Raw genomic sequence first — 17,907 nt, 5'->3', positions numbered from 1 at the left:
TTGTACTGCATGCTATTTTATCTCTGTCATTCCCCAACATGAATTCCGCTTTCCCAAAAATCAAAAGTCATCACAGGATTGGCCTTTCCTACATCTTCTCAAATCAGGCAAGAAATTTTTCCCCTATTTAGACATACAAATAGTGACCATTTGGGGCTGAATCAGCTTCACACTAGATGATAACACCAGAATCCTAAAATTGGTTGTTTCAGTAATGAGAGCACAACTGATAACGCATATTCAACAAAGAAAAATACAACCAATACTCTGCCAACTAGTTAGCTTCTGTTTAATCAAGCAAAAAGCTCTTTTTGTTTTACTTAAGCCACAGAGAGACTAGTTTTGTACTCTGCTGCATTTCCAGCATTGAACTCCATTTATATTGCTATACAAGATATTCATCTTCTGTTGGTTATCTGTTCCGAACTCCACTTATACAGGTGGCCCTTGATATGTTCACAGCCTAAATTTCTTCTACAACTTGCTGTTTATGAAGGCTGAAATTACGAGCACCTTTCTCAAACTGAGCAGTGTTTGCTCATTTCAGCTCTTCTAATGTTTTCCAATCCTTTAACTGCAGTCTCTCAAACCCTGTAACAAACATACCATCTATTGTGTATGGCTGTTCACATAGCAGTAGGCAATAATTGAGGCCTAAGTCTGGTCACAAGAGCATTCATTAATATATCACAGAACTTTATTATTTTAAAGAACTGTACCTAGAGAAAACAGGGAATTACCATCTAGATAGTAGAACTATAGTTTTATGAAGATTAAGACATTCTCTTACATTTATCACGTGTCACTTCTGGAAGGCATTTGCATCGTTCTGGTGGATATCTCTCTAATTAGTATAAGTTGCATGGATATTTTTCCTGATAGACACTACAGTGCTATTCAAGAACACACCCTGCCTGTCATGCTCCCATATTTTTATGATCTACCATTTCTAAGAACTTTTTCACCCTACATGCGGTGTTCCCCAATCACAACCTCTCATTTCTCTGTTGTTGCAGATACCAGAAGACACTTCTCCCTTCACTTCTAGGATTATGTTGCCCCACCAAAAATAGAAGAAACCTAAATTCAGTGCCTTCAATAGCAAGTCATTAATTTAAATATTTTTTTAAAAACTCAGAAGCTAGACTGAAAACTGATCAAAATATCAGTTCCATTTGCATACCACTTAAAATACAAATTTTTAAGATACTCTTTACTTAGGCTTAGGAATCTCAGAGAATGAATTGCAAGAAAATGTTGAGCTTTCTACCTGTCATTTGCCCCTTCTCCACCACCCCCCTCCCCATCACATCTTTAAGGGTTAAACATAAATGAGCAAAATGGTCATGGAGGAACAAGTAGATTTCTATTCCACATTTGTTTTTTTCCTGATTTTTGCATAGGGGTGTATTTCAGGTCCTCATTTTTTTGTATCAACCACAATTTCAGTGAAGGAATTCACTAACCTGTTCCAAAATTCAGTCTTTGGACTTCAAGATGTTAATTTTAACTACCCCCACGTGCTGCTTCAAATCAACAATGTGGTGTCGGCCTAGGAGTTTTGTATATTTAACATCCTGCCTGATTCACTACAGAAATATATAACCCTAAATAGCAAAAAAATACCAAAAAACAGGCAAGTTTATTTAATTCAAATAAACATAATTTAATAGAACACTGAAAGACTAAGATTTGAAGATGGAAGGATTGCTAAAACCCATAAGCTATTATTTGTGTAGGTAAGAGAGGAATTGCTGGTACCTACAGTAACACTCTCCTCACAAGCTCTGAAAAGCATCAGCAGCAATTCTGATCAGGGTCATAAAACAAAGCCACTTCATAATGTTCAGTGATGTAGGAAGATCCAGATGGAATGTTATTTACAAGAGATCAATCCTTTCTCACTTAGATATGTGGAAGGATTATCCAAGTTTTTACATAATAGAGCTTTACCTCACTTCTTCGTTTACAGAACAGCAGCACAGCCATGTTTAGTTTGGGGATTCTTTTCCCCCTCTTAGTTACAAAGGTAAGAAAGCCCACATGACACAGTCCCACAGCAGATGCAAGTCCAAAGCTAAACTGATTAACCAAAAAGTCCTGATCTGATGATTAGTCTAGTTACAACAAGTAATTTGGTTTATGTTACATAAAACCTTAACATTCCTAATACCTAACTGCTAAAAATTTAACACAGGAAACTCATTTCAGTAGACATCTGCTCCTGGAGCAGAATAAAGGGGAGATTCCTAAATCATTTTAACATAAGCCCAAACCCATAACCATCATACTATCAGTCTAAAACAACAAATGGTGATTAAGTTAAAATTTTTTAAAAATATGTTTTCTAACTAGCACAGGAGTATATAAGTACACATATTTAAGCAGAAGGTACTAAAAGATCAGAAGTCAGGGTTGACAGAGGTCCTTGCTTTGTAACAGATGCCTCAGAAACCACCTACTGACTATTGCCATCTTCTTCATCATAGAGTGAATCGCTGATGTGTCTGCAGATACTCTAGAGTTTGCATGAATGTTATTTAGTATTCAAGTCAAAACTACACAAGTTAAAACTTGTTCCGGAACACAGTTTATCCAGCAAATGATGCATTTTGCTCTCAGAATACTGTGCATTACTGAATTTAGACATGCTCAGATCAAAGTCTTATGGATAAGCAATACACTTGAACTTTACTAGGAAGCTCCATAGCAAAGAAGTGGAAAAAGTATGTTTTATTGTTAATTTACTGTCTTATCCAAAATTTATTTAATCAACATGGCATTCCTCTGTCTCTCCTTTAACTTGCTAACATGTTTCATATTCCATAAGCCTTGCTCACAGATTTCCCTGTAGAAGTAAACTGCAAAACTTTTACCCTTTCCAAGCACCCTGAGTTTTCAGACACACACATTTCTATTCACTTCTCTCCAAAAATCTCACCTTACAGAATTAGGACAGTGTCATTAGCTGACTCTTAAATCTCAAACATAATCAGACCTTTCCCACATTTGTGGTAACCTACTAACTCAGGAACAGTTAGTTCAAGCGACCAGTTTTTAAAATTAGTATAAGAGTCTTAATGACTTCCATACGTTATTATTTTTTTTTTTTCCTCAGTGCTATGCAGTGTCTTCAAAATTCTATTCCCAACTATGGGAAGGGTGAAATTCAACTTCAGTTTTCCTTGGTGGCATAGTCCACCCTTGTTTTCTTGCCAGAACTAGCATCAAGCCCTTTATTGTATCGGTATAACATTTGTAAATTATACCATTACCAGATCACTGCAACAGTCTGGACAAGATGCAAGCACTAGTAGTCAAATGCGTAAATATCTCCGAGTATAAATTTACCTTTCAAAACAAATCATGCAGTTAAGCTTTGATTGTTACCCTACCAACTCACTCACAGGACCAGTTACACAAAAATGCTGCCTCTCATGACAAATACCTACTCAAATACTATATTTTACTTTAAAAGGCAAAGTTTATCCATTTTTATATAATTAGAATGTTTTGTGAAACCACTATCATCCACATACAACATCTTAAAAAACACATTTTTCTACATCCTCCCACCTTCAATTCACAACTTTATTCAAACTACACAGTTACTAGTCTGGAACTAGTCCAAAGTTCAGTTTTCCTTACCTTTATAACTCTGCCAATGCTCTGTTTCCAAAGTTTCTTTCTTCCAGCTCTGAACATTGTACTATCTGATTTAATTATCAAGTACTGTTTTTCAGCAATAAGCCTTAAACCATGGAGCAAGCCTCCTGATTCATCATTTTACACTGTCCCCCCACCTTTTTGTTCATATTTGTTTCATTCTGTATCTGTAGAAATCCCCCAAAAACTCTAGAAAATACAGTAAGGACTTAAAAAGCTAGCAACTATTAACCTTAACTCTGTATTTAAAATTCAGTTCTGATGTGCATTTAAATTACTCAAAAACTAAATTGGACTACTTTAGAAACTAGAGGTCTCTAACCACCAGAATTTACTGCCTATAGCTTAGGAGCTGCAAATTACTGCTACCAACCACAGCGTTGTTAAGGTGATATTGTTTATATACAAACACCGCTCGATACAATTCATCACGCTCAAGGGCAACATAACCATCTGCAAAAGTCAATTTTATAACTGTTTATCTGATTTGTGTTTAGGTTTCTTAAGTAATCCTCATGTCAACAGATATCTCTATTTCCTTGTCACAGATGACTGTTTAAATATATAGCAACAACAATCAAGTGGCTTTCAAACAGCTCTTACCCACAGACTACTAAACTACCAAGTTTTCTCTTCATATTTTTTATACAAGCACATTCAGTCTCAGTTATTTTTCACTTGTACAATGGTTGCTTAATACAGCAATTTTTCCTCCACAAGGAATGTAAAGCTTTTTCTTCTTAAAATAGCCTTAATTTTTCCACTTCAGTGACAGAATCTAATCTGACGTCCTCTTGAAAATGCCAAGAAAAATAAACTAATGATCCAATTAGGAACAAGAAAAACAATAACTTTTTACAGCCATTTCAGGCCTAACATGCCCCTAAATACTTCTGCTTCCACTCATATCAATCTGAATTACATCTAAAATCAGCTGATAAAAATCACATAAGTAAAAGCCATTTTTCTCACACTATCTGATTTTTTCCATACAATTTTCCCCACGTACTATAGTCAAATCTGAATGTATGTTTGAAAAACACTGAAAAAAATCGCATTTAGTGTAAAAGTAAACATACATAACTTTCTCTGAATCCTCTACAGCTTTCTCTTAAAATTAAACATGCTATTGAGTATTACACATTGAGTTAATTCTTGAATATATTCAAAACACTGAGGAATTATTTACTTCTTTGCAGGATATATGTGATTTATTATGTAAAAACTCAGCCCAACAGGCTTAATTTTGCCATGCATCAACAACCTCTTTAAAAATAAATAAATCTCTCAAAGAACCACCTAAGAATCATGGAGCTTTTTCATAAAACAATGTAAGGTCATAGCAACTAACTCGCAGAACCACAAGATTATGTAGGTCTAAAGAGATCTCTGGAAGTCATCTAGTTTGATCTTCTGTTCAAAACATATCCAGTTAGAGTGTGTTGCTCAGAGATGCATGCAGTTGAGTTTTGAGTATCTCACAGGATGGCAATTCCACAGCCTTGTGGGCACTGTAGTAGTGTTAGACCATCCAACATAAAGATTGTTCCCATCTAACTGGAATCTCCTATGTTTCAGCTTGTGTATGTTGGCTCTTATTACCATACACTTTAATAAGAAGTTCAGCTCTGTCATCTCTCTACCCTCCCATTAGGCAATCGTAGGCTGCAATAATATCTGCCCTTAACCTTTTCTTCCTAGGGATGAAGAAACCTGGTTCTCTGAGTATATTCTCATGCATCACACACTCTGGACTCCTGACCATCTTGATGACCCACAGCTGCCCTTACTCTGTCAGCCTGCTGACTATTTCAGCTGTTTGTGGTCAGCATTCTGTGCTGTGATATGCACTACTGGCTCACGTTCAACTTGGGGTGGAACAAAACCCTTCAGTCCTTCTATGTAAACCTGCTACCTAGCAAGTTGGCCACTGGCCTATATTGTCACACAAGGTCATCCCACCCTAACTGTAGGACCTAGTATGTTCTTTCATTGAGTTTCTTGAGGTTCTTGTCAGTTCATTTCTCAAGCACATCTAGGTTTGTTTGAATAGCACCCCTTCCCTCCACATATCAGCCTCTTCCCACAGTTTATCACCAACAGACCCGCAGAGAGTGTACTCTGTCCCATCATTCACATTATTTGTAAAGACACTAAACAATTTTAGCCTCAGTATCAATCCCTGAGGGACACCACTTGCTAGCTGGACTTGATACTGGCTGAAGTCTGCTTGTCCAGCCAATCTCCCACCCAAACTATCAGACAATTATCCAGTCCATATATATCACAAGTCTGACTCTAAGGATATTATAGGACACTTTGTCAAACATCTTGCTGAAGTCAAGATAAAGAACATCACCACAGCTTTCTCCTTGTCTACATAGTGAAAAAGGTAGTAGGTAGGCGCTGGATAGAGACTGGAACTCTTGTGGGTTACTCTGAGCAGTATTTATTGTAGAAGATTCACAGGAACAGCAGCATTGGGTCACCTCCTCAGAGAGTGACAATCATACAGCAGTATAACTAGTCATTATATAGGGTTCTAACATGTATTATGCAACTAAGCAACATTTATCACTGTCTATCCCTGTCGATGTCCTCAGGTTCCTTCCGTCCCAGTGGTCTACGGGTTCCACTTCTTCTTTCTTGGCAAGTACCGAACAAAAGGTCATCGGGTCGCAGGGCTAGCTTCTTTTGAAGTTCTACCTGTCTCATTTGTTATCCATAGTTCATCAGTCTAGCACAGAAATCAGCAAACCTAAGAACAGCATTTATCAATGTCTTAACTAAGGGTACAAAGCAAGCATAAGGTAACCATGCTCATGGTTCTGGGTAAGGGCTATACAGGGGACAAGCTGAGACTTTCAGCCTTAGCAGCACAGCTTATAACATTGATATAGGCCTAAAATCCTAATTTCCTATTTCCCTACAACACATAGCCAGCTGTCTCATCATAGAAGGCAATCAGGGTGGTCGTGTAGGATTTGACACTGGTAAATCTATGCTGGTTGTTGACAACCATCATCTTGGTTATTCACGTGCCATAAAATGGCTTCCAGAACAGTTTGCCCCACAACCTTACCAGGGACTGAGGTGCAGCTGGCTGGTCTGCCATTCCCTGCATCTTCCCTTTTCTCCTGTTTGAAAATGGATGTGTGTCCTCAGGAAGCTCCCCAGAGCATCACAGTCTTTCAAAGATGAGAGAGGCCTCAAAATGACATTGGTTTCCTCCCTCAGCACCTTCAGATACATCTTATCTGCATCCATGGACTTGCATACATCCTATTGGCTTAAGTGCTCCCTGACACTTTTTTGGCTACCATAGATAATCCTTCATTTCCACATGTTTTGCAAGATGGCTTGAAGACCTAAAAAGTCAGAGGGCAAACCCAAGTCATGAAAAATGAGGTAAAAAAGGCACCGAGTACTTCAGTCTTTCCCATATCCCTTGTCAATTAGTCCCCTGTCCCACTGAGCAGTGGGCCCACATCTTATTTTGCTGCCAGTGTACTTAGAAAAACTATTCTCATTTCCCTTCACACTTCTCTCAAGTTCAAACTCCAGCTGAGCTTCAACTTCCTTAACTCTATCTCTGAACCCTCAGACATTGTCTCTATATTTCTCCTCAGTGGCCCATCCCTGATTCTACCTTCTATGGAAGCTCACATGTTTAAACTCAGACAGGGTCACCTTGTTTATCTTGCTCTTCCTTCTGCACATTAAGTGATTCATCCTTACATGCCAAAGATGTTATTCTTGCAGATCGGTTTTTCTCAGTCTGTTTCCCTCTGGGGAAGTCCTTTCATAGGATCCTGCCAAGCAGATCCCTGAAGAAGTCAATCTGTTGTCCCGAGGTCTAAGGCTGTGACTCTACTAGCTATCTTCCTCATTTCTTTCAGGGTTTTAGGCTCCACAGCCTCATGATCACTGGCCTTGACCTCCACATCTTCAACTAGTTCTTTCTTGTTTGTGAGTGGAAGGCCCAGCAGAGCATCCCTGTCAGCTCAGTTATCATCCACAAAGAAATTAGTCTTCAACAAAATCCAGAAATCTCATTTATATAACTTGGAATTTAGCATTTTTACATTAATTAAAAGGCTGGCAAAATTAAAATGACTGGCGATCATGACAGGGAATAATCTAACCCATGGAATGGAGCCATATATGTGTTAATATCAAATAATCACAAATCATTAACTTACAGAGAAAACCTCTTTGCAGTTGTAATATATCCCAAATCAGATCCCACTCAGAACCTTTAACTAGGCTGCATTTAAAGTACCAGATAACATGCTACTCTTTGTTAGAGTCTTGGAAAGATTTTTGACATTTATGGAAAGCAACTTCCTGTCATCTTCCAGCTCATTATTTGTTAAAAAGGAAAACTGAAAATGATGAAGTGATGGGCCAGTACTTTACTGTGATTGTCAGGTCACTATTGTCCTCGGGTGAAAAGCCAGACTTCCAGCAGACCAATTTGGCACAGTCTCAACATAATCAACAACCCAGAAGGGTAAGAAGCAACCTTTTGATCAGCAAACATATGCAAGATTCCTATCACCTGTACCACTTCTTTGCCTAACAAGCCACAAAAACAAATAATGATCAGCCTTAAGTTTGGTATAGCCTGATAATTGCTGAAGCTGCTATAAAAATATTGCTTTATGAATTGGCTTTACATCTACAAGAGCACTAGTTTGAATAATGTATCATAGCTATGCAAATGGACCCAATAATCCAAGTTCATTTTAAAGATTTTTGAACAGAACAGTTATTGATGAGGCAGGGTAATGTAATCAATAACTTAGCAGGAACTCCTTGTTTTATCATTCCTTGGTTTATCACAGTGTCAGATTTAACACTTACAAAAAACTTCTTTATCATTTGAAAAAAAGAAAAAAGATTTCTTGCTGGTTTAAATCAACTTAAAAAAAAAACAAAAAACAAAAAAAAAACAAAACAAAAACAAAACAAACAAAAAAAAAAAAAAAAACTGCTCTTTTACCCTTTATGTCATTGGTGATCCACAATCAGATCTGTGATTTGAAAAATACTTTTCCTCCCCAGCTGCTTCAGGAGTGTAAGATCCATGGTAAAGTTGCATTAGTTTTAATAACATAATATATACATTAAGGAGGATATGCCATCTTGTATTATAACTCAGCATTTTCATAATTTAGTCTGTCATGTATTTCTGGATATCCTTGTCCACATTCAGCACCCTACAAAACATTGTCAGATTTGGAGTAACTCACCACTATGCAGGTCAGCAAAACCATGAAGTGCACAATCAACTGCATCAGAGGAAAACTTTTTAGATGAAAATATTAAGCTGTCATGTTAGTTTAGGAATTATGACAGTTCATTTCACAATGTCAAAAGATTTTATACATATATATATATATATATATATATATATATATATATACAGCTCCAGCAGCAAGGCTTGTTTTACTAAGGGTAATTGCAGATAGTAGTTAGCTACCATCTAGTGGTTAAAAGCCAAAAGTGCCAAAAGTGTACATTATTTTTATGCTGTTTTTCACAAGACCACAAAATACGGACCATATAAAATTGCATAACTGAAAGTGTCCTTTATGGAAATGACCACCTGCAAATCACAAATGAAAATCTACACAGAATGGAAGAGGAGGAACTTTTATAAAACCATATAGTACTCTGCTGCAATTTTTTCATGCAGCTGCAATGAGAACAACCAAAGCTAAGAGCTGTCTTTCTTACCTCAATATGCTTTTAAAGTCAAATAACACTGAAGCTTGGATACCTTTAATTAAGGAAAGGATTTTTGACTGCTTTGTGGAGAAAGACTGAACTTTACCATCAGTAGGCATTTGGGTTGCTTGTCATTCCAAAAAAAGCATTTTGTCTTAAACATCTGACAAGTGTACCATTTGTCAGCCACCTAATATCTCCAGGCCAAACAAGTAAAGAAAAAAAAAAAAGGCCATCATAGCTGAAAAAAATGTAACTTCTCTTCATCTTACTTGTTTGATAAGGTAACAGATACAGCTAAGATTTTAACCTACAATAACGTCATCTTGCTGCCCAACCAGCCTTCTATGGTGAAAGTACTGCCTAAAGAATTAACCTACCATGTAGGAAGTTCTAGTGTAATTCCCTGTCCTGCTTATGGCAAGACATTTGTTCTCCGGGATCTGCTTGACTATTTGATCCACCTTTAAGAAAATAAAACTTAAAACACTGAACACATTAAGTAGACAGATACATAATTAGACTTCTGTTTAACAAGACATCAGGATACGTGGGTCTACCAAATGAAGAGACATTATTGTGAGGACAGACAACTTCAGTTCAAGTAACCATGCAAGTAATACGTTTTCCATTTTAAGGAACTACAGAATCTCACACTTTCCTTTTTCCAGTACTAAGTATGTGGACATTGTGCCTATCAGCTTCAGTCACAGTAAGGGTCAAAAGCAAAAATTACACTAACTCAGGTTCTTCAAGCATCCCCACACTGCTCAGATGTTCCAAATATCCCTGGCAACTGAAGATCAGTACGGAAAAAAGATCCAAATTCACTGGAAGCAGGGGACACTCCTGAAATAAAGGGAATGCTTTTGGAAGAAACAAGTAAAGTAAACTTTGTGGCTTTTACTCTAAAAAGGATCAGAAGGGTTTTTAAACCTAGCCTGAGGAAAAGCTATCAGGACCTAAACATCCTCTGGTCTGAAAATACATATCCACTTGTATGAAGTACAGGGAGCTCAAACACATGATAAAGCAGATGCTGCCCCACTGCAAACCATAGCAAAAGGCTGGAAGATATATTGTTCCTTTGAACAGGGTGGAAGGAAATAGGAAATGTTTCTACGTAAGCACAAGAAATGCTAGAAACAATGTTGGTGGAACTGGGATGCTATCTTTGAACAAAAACTTTGCTATAACTACATAATGTGCTATAAAACAGCACTAGAAACTCAGCATAAGGCAGGTGTCATCAGTACATACATTGAGGTATTTACTGTACAGGAAACATGGAAAAACATATACCACTGTGGAAGAGCTTGGTGTTCAAATAACCTAGCAAGCCAACCAGAGCCAAACAGAATGAAGTCTCAGTCATAAACAAGACAGACGTAGCATATGATATTTTACTGGCAGCCTGATTAGGATGAATGCATTGACTGTGGCATGGTGACAGTGATGATAGGGGTCACCATGGCAGGAAATAGCATCAGCAAGAAGCTTCAGCTGTCTCCATGTACACTAGGGAAATACCATCTGAGATTATGATGCTGATAATAAAACTCCAAGACATCATTAATAGTCATAGAAAGTTTATCATAATAGAAAAAAACATACAAGAAAGCAAGTGACTCCTACCTTAGTCCCTAAAAGGGCACAATAACAGGTTCAAAATGCTAGTGTTAGAGAGAATTAAACACAAAATTCAACCACCTCACAGAACTGACAAAAGCTAATTAAAAAAAAATAAAATTCCATGCAGTCAGATGCTACCATATGCAGAGCATAAGCCAGCATAGTTAAAGAGTAAAAGCAAGAAGGCATCCTCCAAAAAGCTGGAATAACAATGATATGAAAAAAAAAAATCCAGGTGGATTAAACCCTGACAGCTTAGACAAAGATGCAATTAAGCAATGTGAAGCAGTCTGAATAACAGCTGATAAGAGATACAAAGTGCTGATAATGAGATCTCTTTCACAGCGCATCACAGAAGCAGGAAACCTCTCAGAACATCTTCGAAAAAAAATAAATCATAATGCTGCAAGAATGCAATAGAAGATTACTAAATTTGTATATATTTTCTCAGCAGAAACATTCAATATTTCCTTCATAGGAACTCTTCACATAAATGGCAACACATTAAGAACAGTAAGTTGACCCAAAAAAAAAGTATCAATGGCAAGTAACGGATGAGATGGGTAGTCACTCGAAAATTCTAAAGGAATTCAAAGACAAAAGACCAAACATGTTTAATGTGACATGTACTCTGCATCAGTATCAGAGGACTGGTTACCACCTTAAAAGACACACTTGCAGGGCTAGCTGAATGAGAAACAACTGATGAGGAAGTCTGACTACATAAAATAACAGGCATTATAATAAATAACAGAATTAAGGGGAACCTCAAATAATTTCATTTCCCAAAAAGTCAACAAGGTTTCTGTGGAAGAGGGAAACACTCAAACTGCTGAGGTTCACTGAAGAGGTTAATAAGCATTAATGTATAGAAGATTGATCTACATGACCTGGATTTGCAGAAAGCTTTCAAAAAGATCCGTTGTCAAATGCTTTTAGGAGAAGCATGAGGGAATTTGCCCTTCAGATATAAAGAACTTGATTAATTGTTGGGAAGGAGAAGACAGGAATAAAATTAATAGTTTGTTCTTACAGCAACAAGTCACCAGTGAAGATCTTCAGGCATCTGAACATATTCAGGTGGAAAAGGGAAAAGCTGTGAGAGCGACAAAGTCTGCAAATAAAACCAAGTCATTAAAGGTAATAAGGATGACCACAAAGAATGACAGGACCTTCCAAGATGGAGCAACTATGTGATAGAGTGGTGGATGAAAATTCAGTGTAGGCAAATGGAAAAAGAACCTTAATCCAGATTTGACATGTAAACTGATGGTCTCTGAACTGATCACTAGTACCATGACGTCTGCTTCTACCTTTGTAAACAACTGGCTAACATATAGAAACTAGTGATCATCCTGCACAAGAACTCAATTACACATACATGACATCACATGAACTGAAAACTCAAACTGTCCACTAGAACTAAGGCAGACAATGGGGACACAGCTGTTTTCTTCTAATAAAACTAGCAAAAAAGGTGATATTTTTCTTTATCTTCTTATCTGGTTCACTGAACATGTTTACTCCATCATCACATAACTACTGAGCCTGGCACAAGGAAAGTGCAAGATGCAGACTATTTTCTATGGTTTCAATAAGCATGAAGCAGGATCAGTCCGAACATAAAACTTCATCCTAAAGCTCTGCAGCCTTCCTAGTTTGTCTGGATTGCTCTTCTTTGAGAGAAGCAGTTAAGCATACACTCAGACATCTGGAAGCCAACCCAAATTTTGCACCTGTTCTTCATATTTGCATGGTTGGATCGGTTTATCACATAAAGGTTCCGTAATTGGTTAGCATTTCATGAGAATGTTTTTCTTTTCTTCCTCATACTGCTCCTTCAGAGGAAAACCAGCTCTGAGGTCCACATTCTCTCATTCACATATTTCTGAAGCAGAAATAAGGGCCTCCAGCACAAAACAGGCAGGCAAATCCAAGGTTCTTGTGGAAGAGGATCCAACACTCGAACTTGTCTTTTTAGAAGAGTTCTTGAGGATTACTTCCCTTGGAAGCAATGTTTACCCATGAAAAATTCAGTCTTGATGACTTTTCAAACTACCACAGATTACATTTCGAACATAAATACAGTGGCATCTACTTTTTCTTTCTTATAGCACCAAGTAGTTTTCCCCCATTTTTCTCTGTCACTCCAAAAGTTCTTGGGACTCTATGTCAAACAAGGGGATTCAGCAAGCCTTTGGTTATAGTTAGAATAACCTCTAACAGACAAAACTTGATACATATATATACGCACACATACAGGACAGCCATTCCTACAGCAAAGTAGCTCACAGCTTCCTATGCAGACACGGCACTGTGATACCATCTGCAACAGAAGTGCAAATGATGATATCGAGTAGCTGTTGCCTAGCACTAAACAATTTAAAGATGTTCTTTTCAAGCTGTTGCATGGAAAACAAAGCATCACTGTAACAACAGTTCATAGACTAAGTAACTTGTTGCTCATTTAACTTTAGAAATAAAGTTCAGTTTTCTTCCCTGCAGGCCCTGCCAGGAAGCTAAGGTAGGGTGTTCTTACTCATTAACTTGGCAGCATATCTTTGCATTCAGCATTTTTTATTAAATTATAATTGCTTTAGTATTAAGGCATGCATTTTCAAATTGAAAAGACTCATACTCATCCAACTCTACATTTTTTCATTAGTTGGTGCTGATTTATACCTCAAAAGTTCAAAGACCAGTTCTGAAGAGATTTCACCTGTGTTTTGCTTTTCTTAGGCAAAGACACAGTCCAGTTTAAAACTATCGTCTCAGCAGTCAGCAGGGCAGGCTAAATGTCTTTTTAATTTCCATACCATCAAAATGGAATACCTCCCAGGTCAGATAGCATATTAACCCAAAGCTTACTCAGGATGGTCACAAAGTCTAAACTATTCTTTAGCTCCAGTTACATATAAAATCTTGCTTTACTTCAGTATTATTAGTGCTTCCTTTATGATGAAATGATTGAACATATAATACTACATATTAGTAGAGAAATATTAGTCAAAACATAAATTTATTTGAAAATTGTCACATCCCTGTGAGACCTAAACTAGAACACAGTTTAACTTTCTTTCCATTTGCCTGTGTGTTGTTTTGGAGATGAAACTGCAGCTGAGTATCCTGACCAAGGGAAAAAAAAAACACAACTCTTGCAGTTCTGTGCAAGAAATCCAAACCACCTGTCTGCTAAAATGCTGCACTGAAGGTATTTTACCACAAACTTCAAGGGTTTTCCAACTGCCTTGAATTCACACTGAGCAAGTTGTCCAAGCCTCCAGATCACTATGTGTACTCCATAGTAAAAACACTTTCCTTTTGACCCCCAATAAATGGATTCACTTGTCTGTTTTACGAAAGGCCTAACATTATGTCTATTTTTAGTACAAGCAATCATGTCTACACAGCTGCGTAACTGGCACTACCAGAACACCAAATCTAAACAGCAACACAGAAAGCGTGTCAGCCATCAAATATGAGGTTTTATAACAAATTAGGCTTGTGCTCTGACCCACATTTCCAGAACTGCAACTAATTCATCTGTTCAATCCATTCAGGATTCCAAGTTATGTCATTTTGCTGCCTCAGTGGCTCACATTGATATCTTACTAGTAACCATCTCCAGATTAAAAAAAAAAAACACAACCTTGAAACAACAAAGTACCTGATTCTGCCCTACCATTAGCTATTTGCACAACTACTAGAAACTGCTAAATCAGAATTCTGCACCAGGGCAGAAAGAACTGAGATAGAATCTTTGCAAAGAAACCGTGATGTAAGAAGCTTGCCAGCAACCACAGCAGGGTACTCAAATCCTGGAATAGATAATATTAGGAGGGTGGGGATGTGTTTGCCATATTAATTGTTCTGCAAGGGTTTTCCCATCTAGACGAAGAAAAACCATATTAATACATTTGATTTCTAAACTATCAGAAAATTATTTTAAGAAGCCAATCTCTGGTAATTAGCTAGCTGTAAAACGCTGCATACTCACATGTACGTTTTATAGCACCTTGAGTATTTTTACATATACTCGAATCCCCAGACTTTGGCCATTTGCATTAGATATAGACCTTTCACAGATTGTTTCCTGCAGTTTGGTTATCTCTCTGAACAGAGTAAGGAGCAACCTGTCCACTTGGCTCACTACAAATGTACTGACATTAAGCATGACTATATAATCTCTCATCAGGCTACATGTTCTGTATTATAGAGATCCATTCATTTTTATATTGAAAATATAATTTCACTATTAAGACAGCCAAATCTCCAAAAGTTAAGGCAGATATTTCCAAGTCGGGCAGAACTTGAGAAAATGTTTTTAATAATTTCCAAACATCCTCCTTGTTCCCTGTTAACAAGCATGGATGTAGGATTAATATATGGTGTTATGATTATCCAAATTGTCTAAGCAGCAATGACAGTGTTGCAATCCAAACACTGAATTCTTGTGTTCATCAAGTGGTCTCAGTACAGTTATCTTAATCTTTACATCAGCCTTTAGAGGTACGCAACTACTTGACAATCCCTAAGGACTCCTGCTCAAGGAAGGGATGAAAATCAGATTTATTTCAACTACTGTGACAGAAGTTCAGCATTCAGAAGAAAAAAATGAACACTGCATGAACCTATCTGTAATCTACACAGAGGTAAGTACTATACAAGTTGGTCCATAATGGCAAAATTTATGTTGAGAATTATTGTACCATAAAGACTGCTACATTACACAGCAGCTGAAATACAGGGTGTTTCAAAAAGATGGACCCAGTTTCAAAGCAGTATATTTCATGATCGCAATATGTTACAATTACACAAAAACTTACAAACTGTTTAACGAATTATCAAGTTGAGCAGTCATCATTTGAAACTCTATGCCTGTCCTTTCAAGTAGTAGGAGTTTCATTCATGGACGGTTCATGGTTGCAGAGATACAGCAATTTCAAACTGGATCCATTTTTTGAAACATCTGTATACATCTCTAATCCTAATACAGTCTAAGCATGCTTTCTTTCTGCAGAAACCTCCTTTAGAAATGCTATTCATCACCATTTATCTGTAAGAATTGACTATCACACTCTATGACATGCACGTTATTCTGCAAAAAAAAAATAGTATACCATCATAAAGGTTGTAAGTACATCCTTATCCACCTTAGAACTAAAATTTCAACTTCTCAATCAGCACAACAGCAGAAGCTGTAATACTGTATTTCTAAAGACTGCTTTGTCTTATGCCTCATGGGGTCACCAAATCAATGGTAATAGATAATGTTGCCTTGTCTTTTCTAGAAAGCCATGAAATACTTCCTTTCTGCCATCTGCAGAAATTCACTACATTAAATGAAGCATTTAGCTTCAAGAAAACAACATAAATAGCTACGATTTTTAGTATAAAGAAATGCTAATTATCTGTGTAGCATGCAGTGCTAAGCCAAGAAGTGTTTCCATTCTGTTTGCATCACGTTTGGAAGTTACAGACTCTCCAACAGGCTGTCAGCAGGCCATGCCAACTGGCTTCATATTTTCTGTTCTACTGCTCTTTATTTACTACACCTGCAAGGGGATTCAACAGCAGAAGCCTTACAGATACACACCTGATTTTTTGTTAGCATGCAAATCATAGAAGATAATAGGTAAATCAATAAATAAAAGCTTGATTGTACTAACCTAGGATGTTTCTGGGTGGCTTAGTATTAATAAAAAGGTGTCCATTTGGATAATTTGTTTTCCATGGAATAACCAGCAAAAGGTTTTGTCAATTAAAAACTCACATTTTTGTCTGGCTATCAATGGCAATCAGATAAGACCGTCTGATTCAAGCCCTGCAAGTTGTTCTGTGGCCCAAATCTAACTTAAGCTTAGTTGACAGCATCAGAAATGTAGCTGGATTCACACAATAGCAAGTAAAATAGTTCCAGCGGTGAAATTTTCATGTCCCCTTTAATCAGCAATATTAACATTTTGAAGTTTTTGATTACTTGTGCTGAATTGAGGCTTTTTCACCACATAGGTTTAGCAGTACTTTTTTACTGCAATCAACAGCTATTACAGTTGTCCAAACACTGCTGAACTAAATTGTTCTAAAGCTTTTTAAAACTCCACTCACAGCTGCACCAACCTCACACTCACTCATCTGATCTATGGGTCACGAGAAAAATCACACCTAATGCTATAGATACAGATGCTAGCTATGTAGCTGAGGCATGCTGTACTAATATTGGGTAAGTTATAGAATCATATGATCATTTAGGTCAGAAAAAACCTTTAAGGTCATGGAGTCTAACTGTAAACCTTAAAGTTGGACCATATAGCAATCAGGATGCAAATAACCTGTGTGCAACATCTCTGTATCATTACAGATGTAATGAAAAGGTATTTTCACTGTACTCTATCACTCCATTATGAGCAACACATTCATTAAAACAGTTCAGCAGCTCTGCTGACGTTGGTGTTTTCTTTCCAGTCACGTGGAAGTTATTTCAACCTCCAGTTGCTCTTTGGATCATCCCTACTAATCTTGGTTTCAGATGGGCCTACCAGTCTATCTTTGAAAATATCTACATGCAGTAGCTAAAAATATAAGTTTCGTGGCACTTCTTCCACAGTAACTCAGAAAGTGCTGTTTGTTCAGCTGCATTATGAGCTCATACAAGTCTTTAGCTTGAAAACATTTCAAGTAAAATGTCTTCCTTGTTTCCTCTCCCTCCCCATACTTTACTAACATGTGTACAATTAAAGAAAATTAACTCCTTCAACACATACATTTCAAAATGTAGAAAATTATGGGGGTGGAAGTGTGGGGTGTTGTTTTTTTTTTTTAATTTATTTAATAAGGTTATGACCGTCTCAATTAACATTTACTTCCAAGTAGACT

The 17,907-nt window shown here is 37.2% G+C and overlaps 1 protein-coding gene across 6 annotated transcripts in view; it reads right to left on the bottom strand.

Moving 5' to 3' along the window:
* The window catches only part of DNAH5 (dynein axonemal heavy chain 5), a 151,561-nt gene that overhangs the window by 127,059 nt on the left and 6,595 nt on the right, over window positions 1–17,907 (bottom strand). For 2 of the 6 annotated variants that reach the window (XM_065052640.1, XM_065052642.1), the window contains exon 1: window positions 3,649–4,038. The exons of the other annotated variants lie outside the window; for them this stretch is intronic. In XM_065052640.1, coding sequence (XP_064908712.1) covers window positions 3,649–3,705 — 57 coding nt within the window. In that variant the 5' untranslated portion in view covers window positions 3,706–4,038. Of the gene's footprint in view, window positions 1–3,648; window positions 4,039–17,907 lie in introns of those variants that run through there. 6 annotated transcript variants of the gene reach the window in all.

Source organism: Columba livia, chromosome 2 (genome assembly GCF_036013475.1).
Source record: "Columba livia isolate bColLiv1 breed racing homer chromosome 2, bColLiv1.pat.W.v2, whole genome shotgun sequence".
Classification (NCBI taxonomy): Eukaryota; Metazoa; Chordata; class Aves; order Columbiformes; family Columbidae; genus Columba; species Columba livia.
Note: the sequence above shows the minus strand (reverse complement) of the source record. Positions and strands in the feature narration are given on the sequence as shown.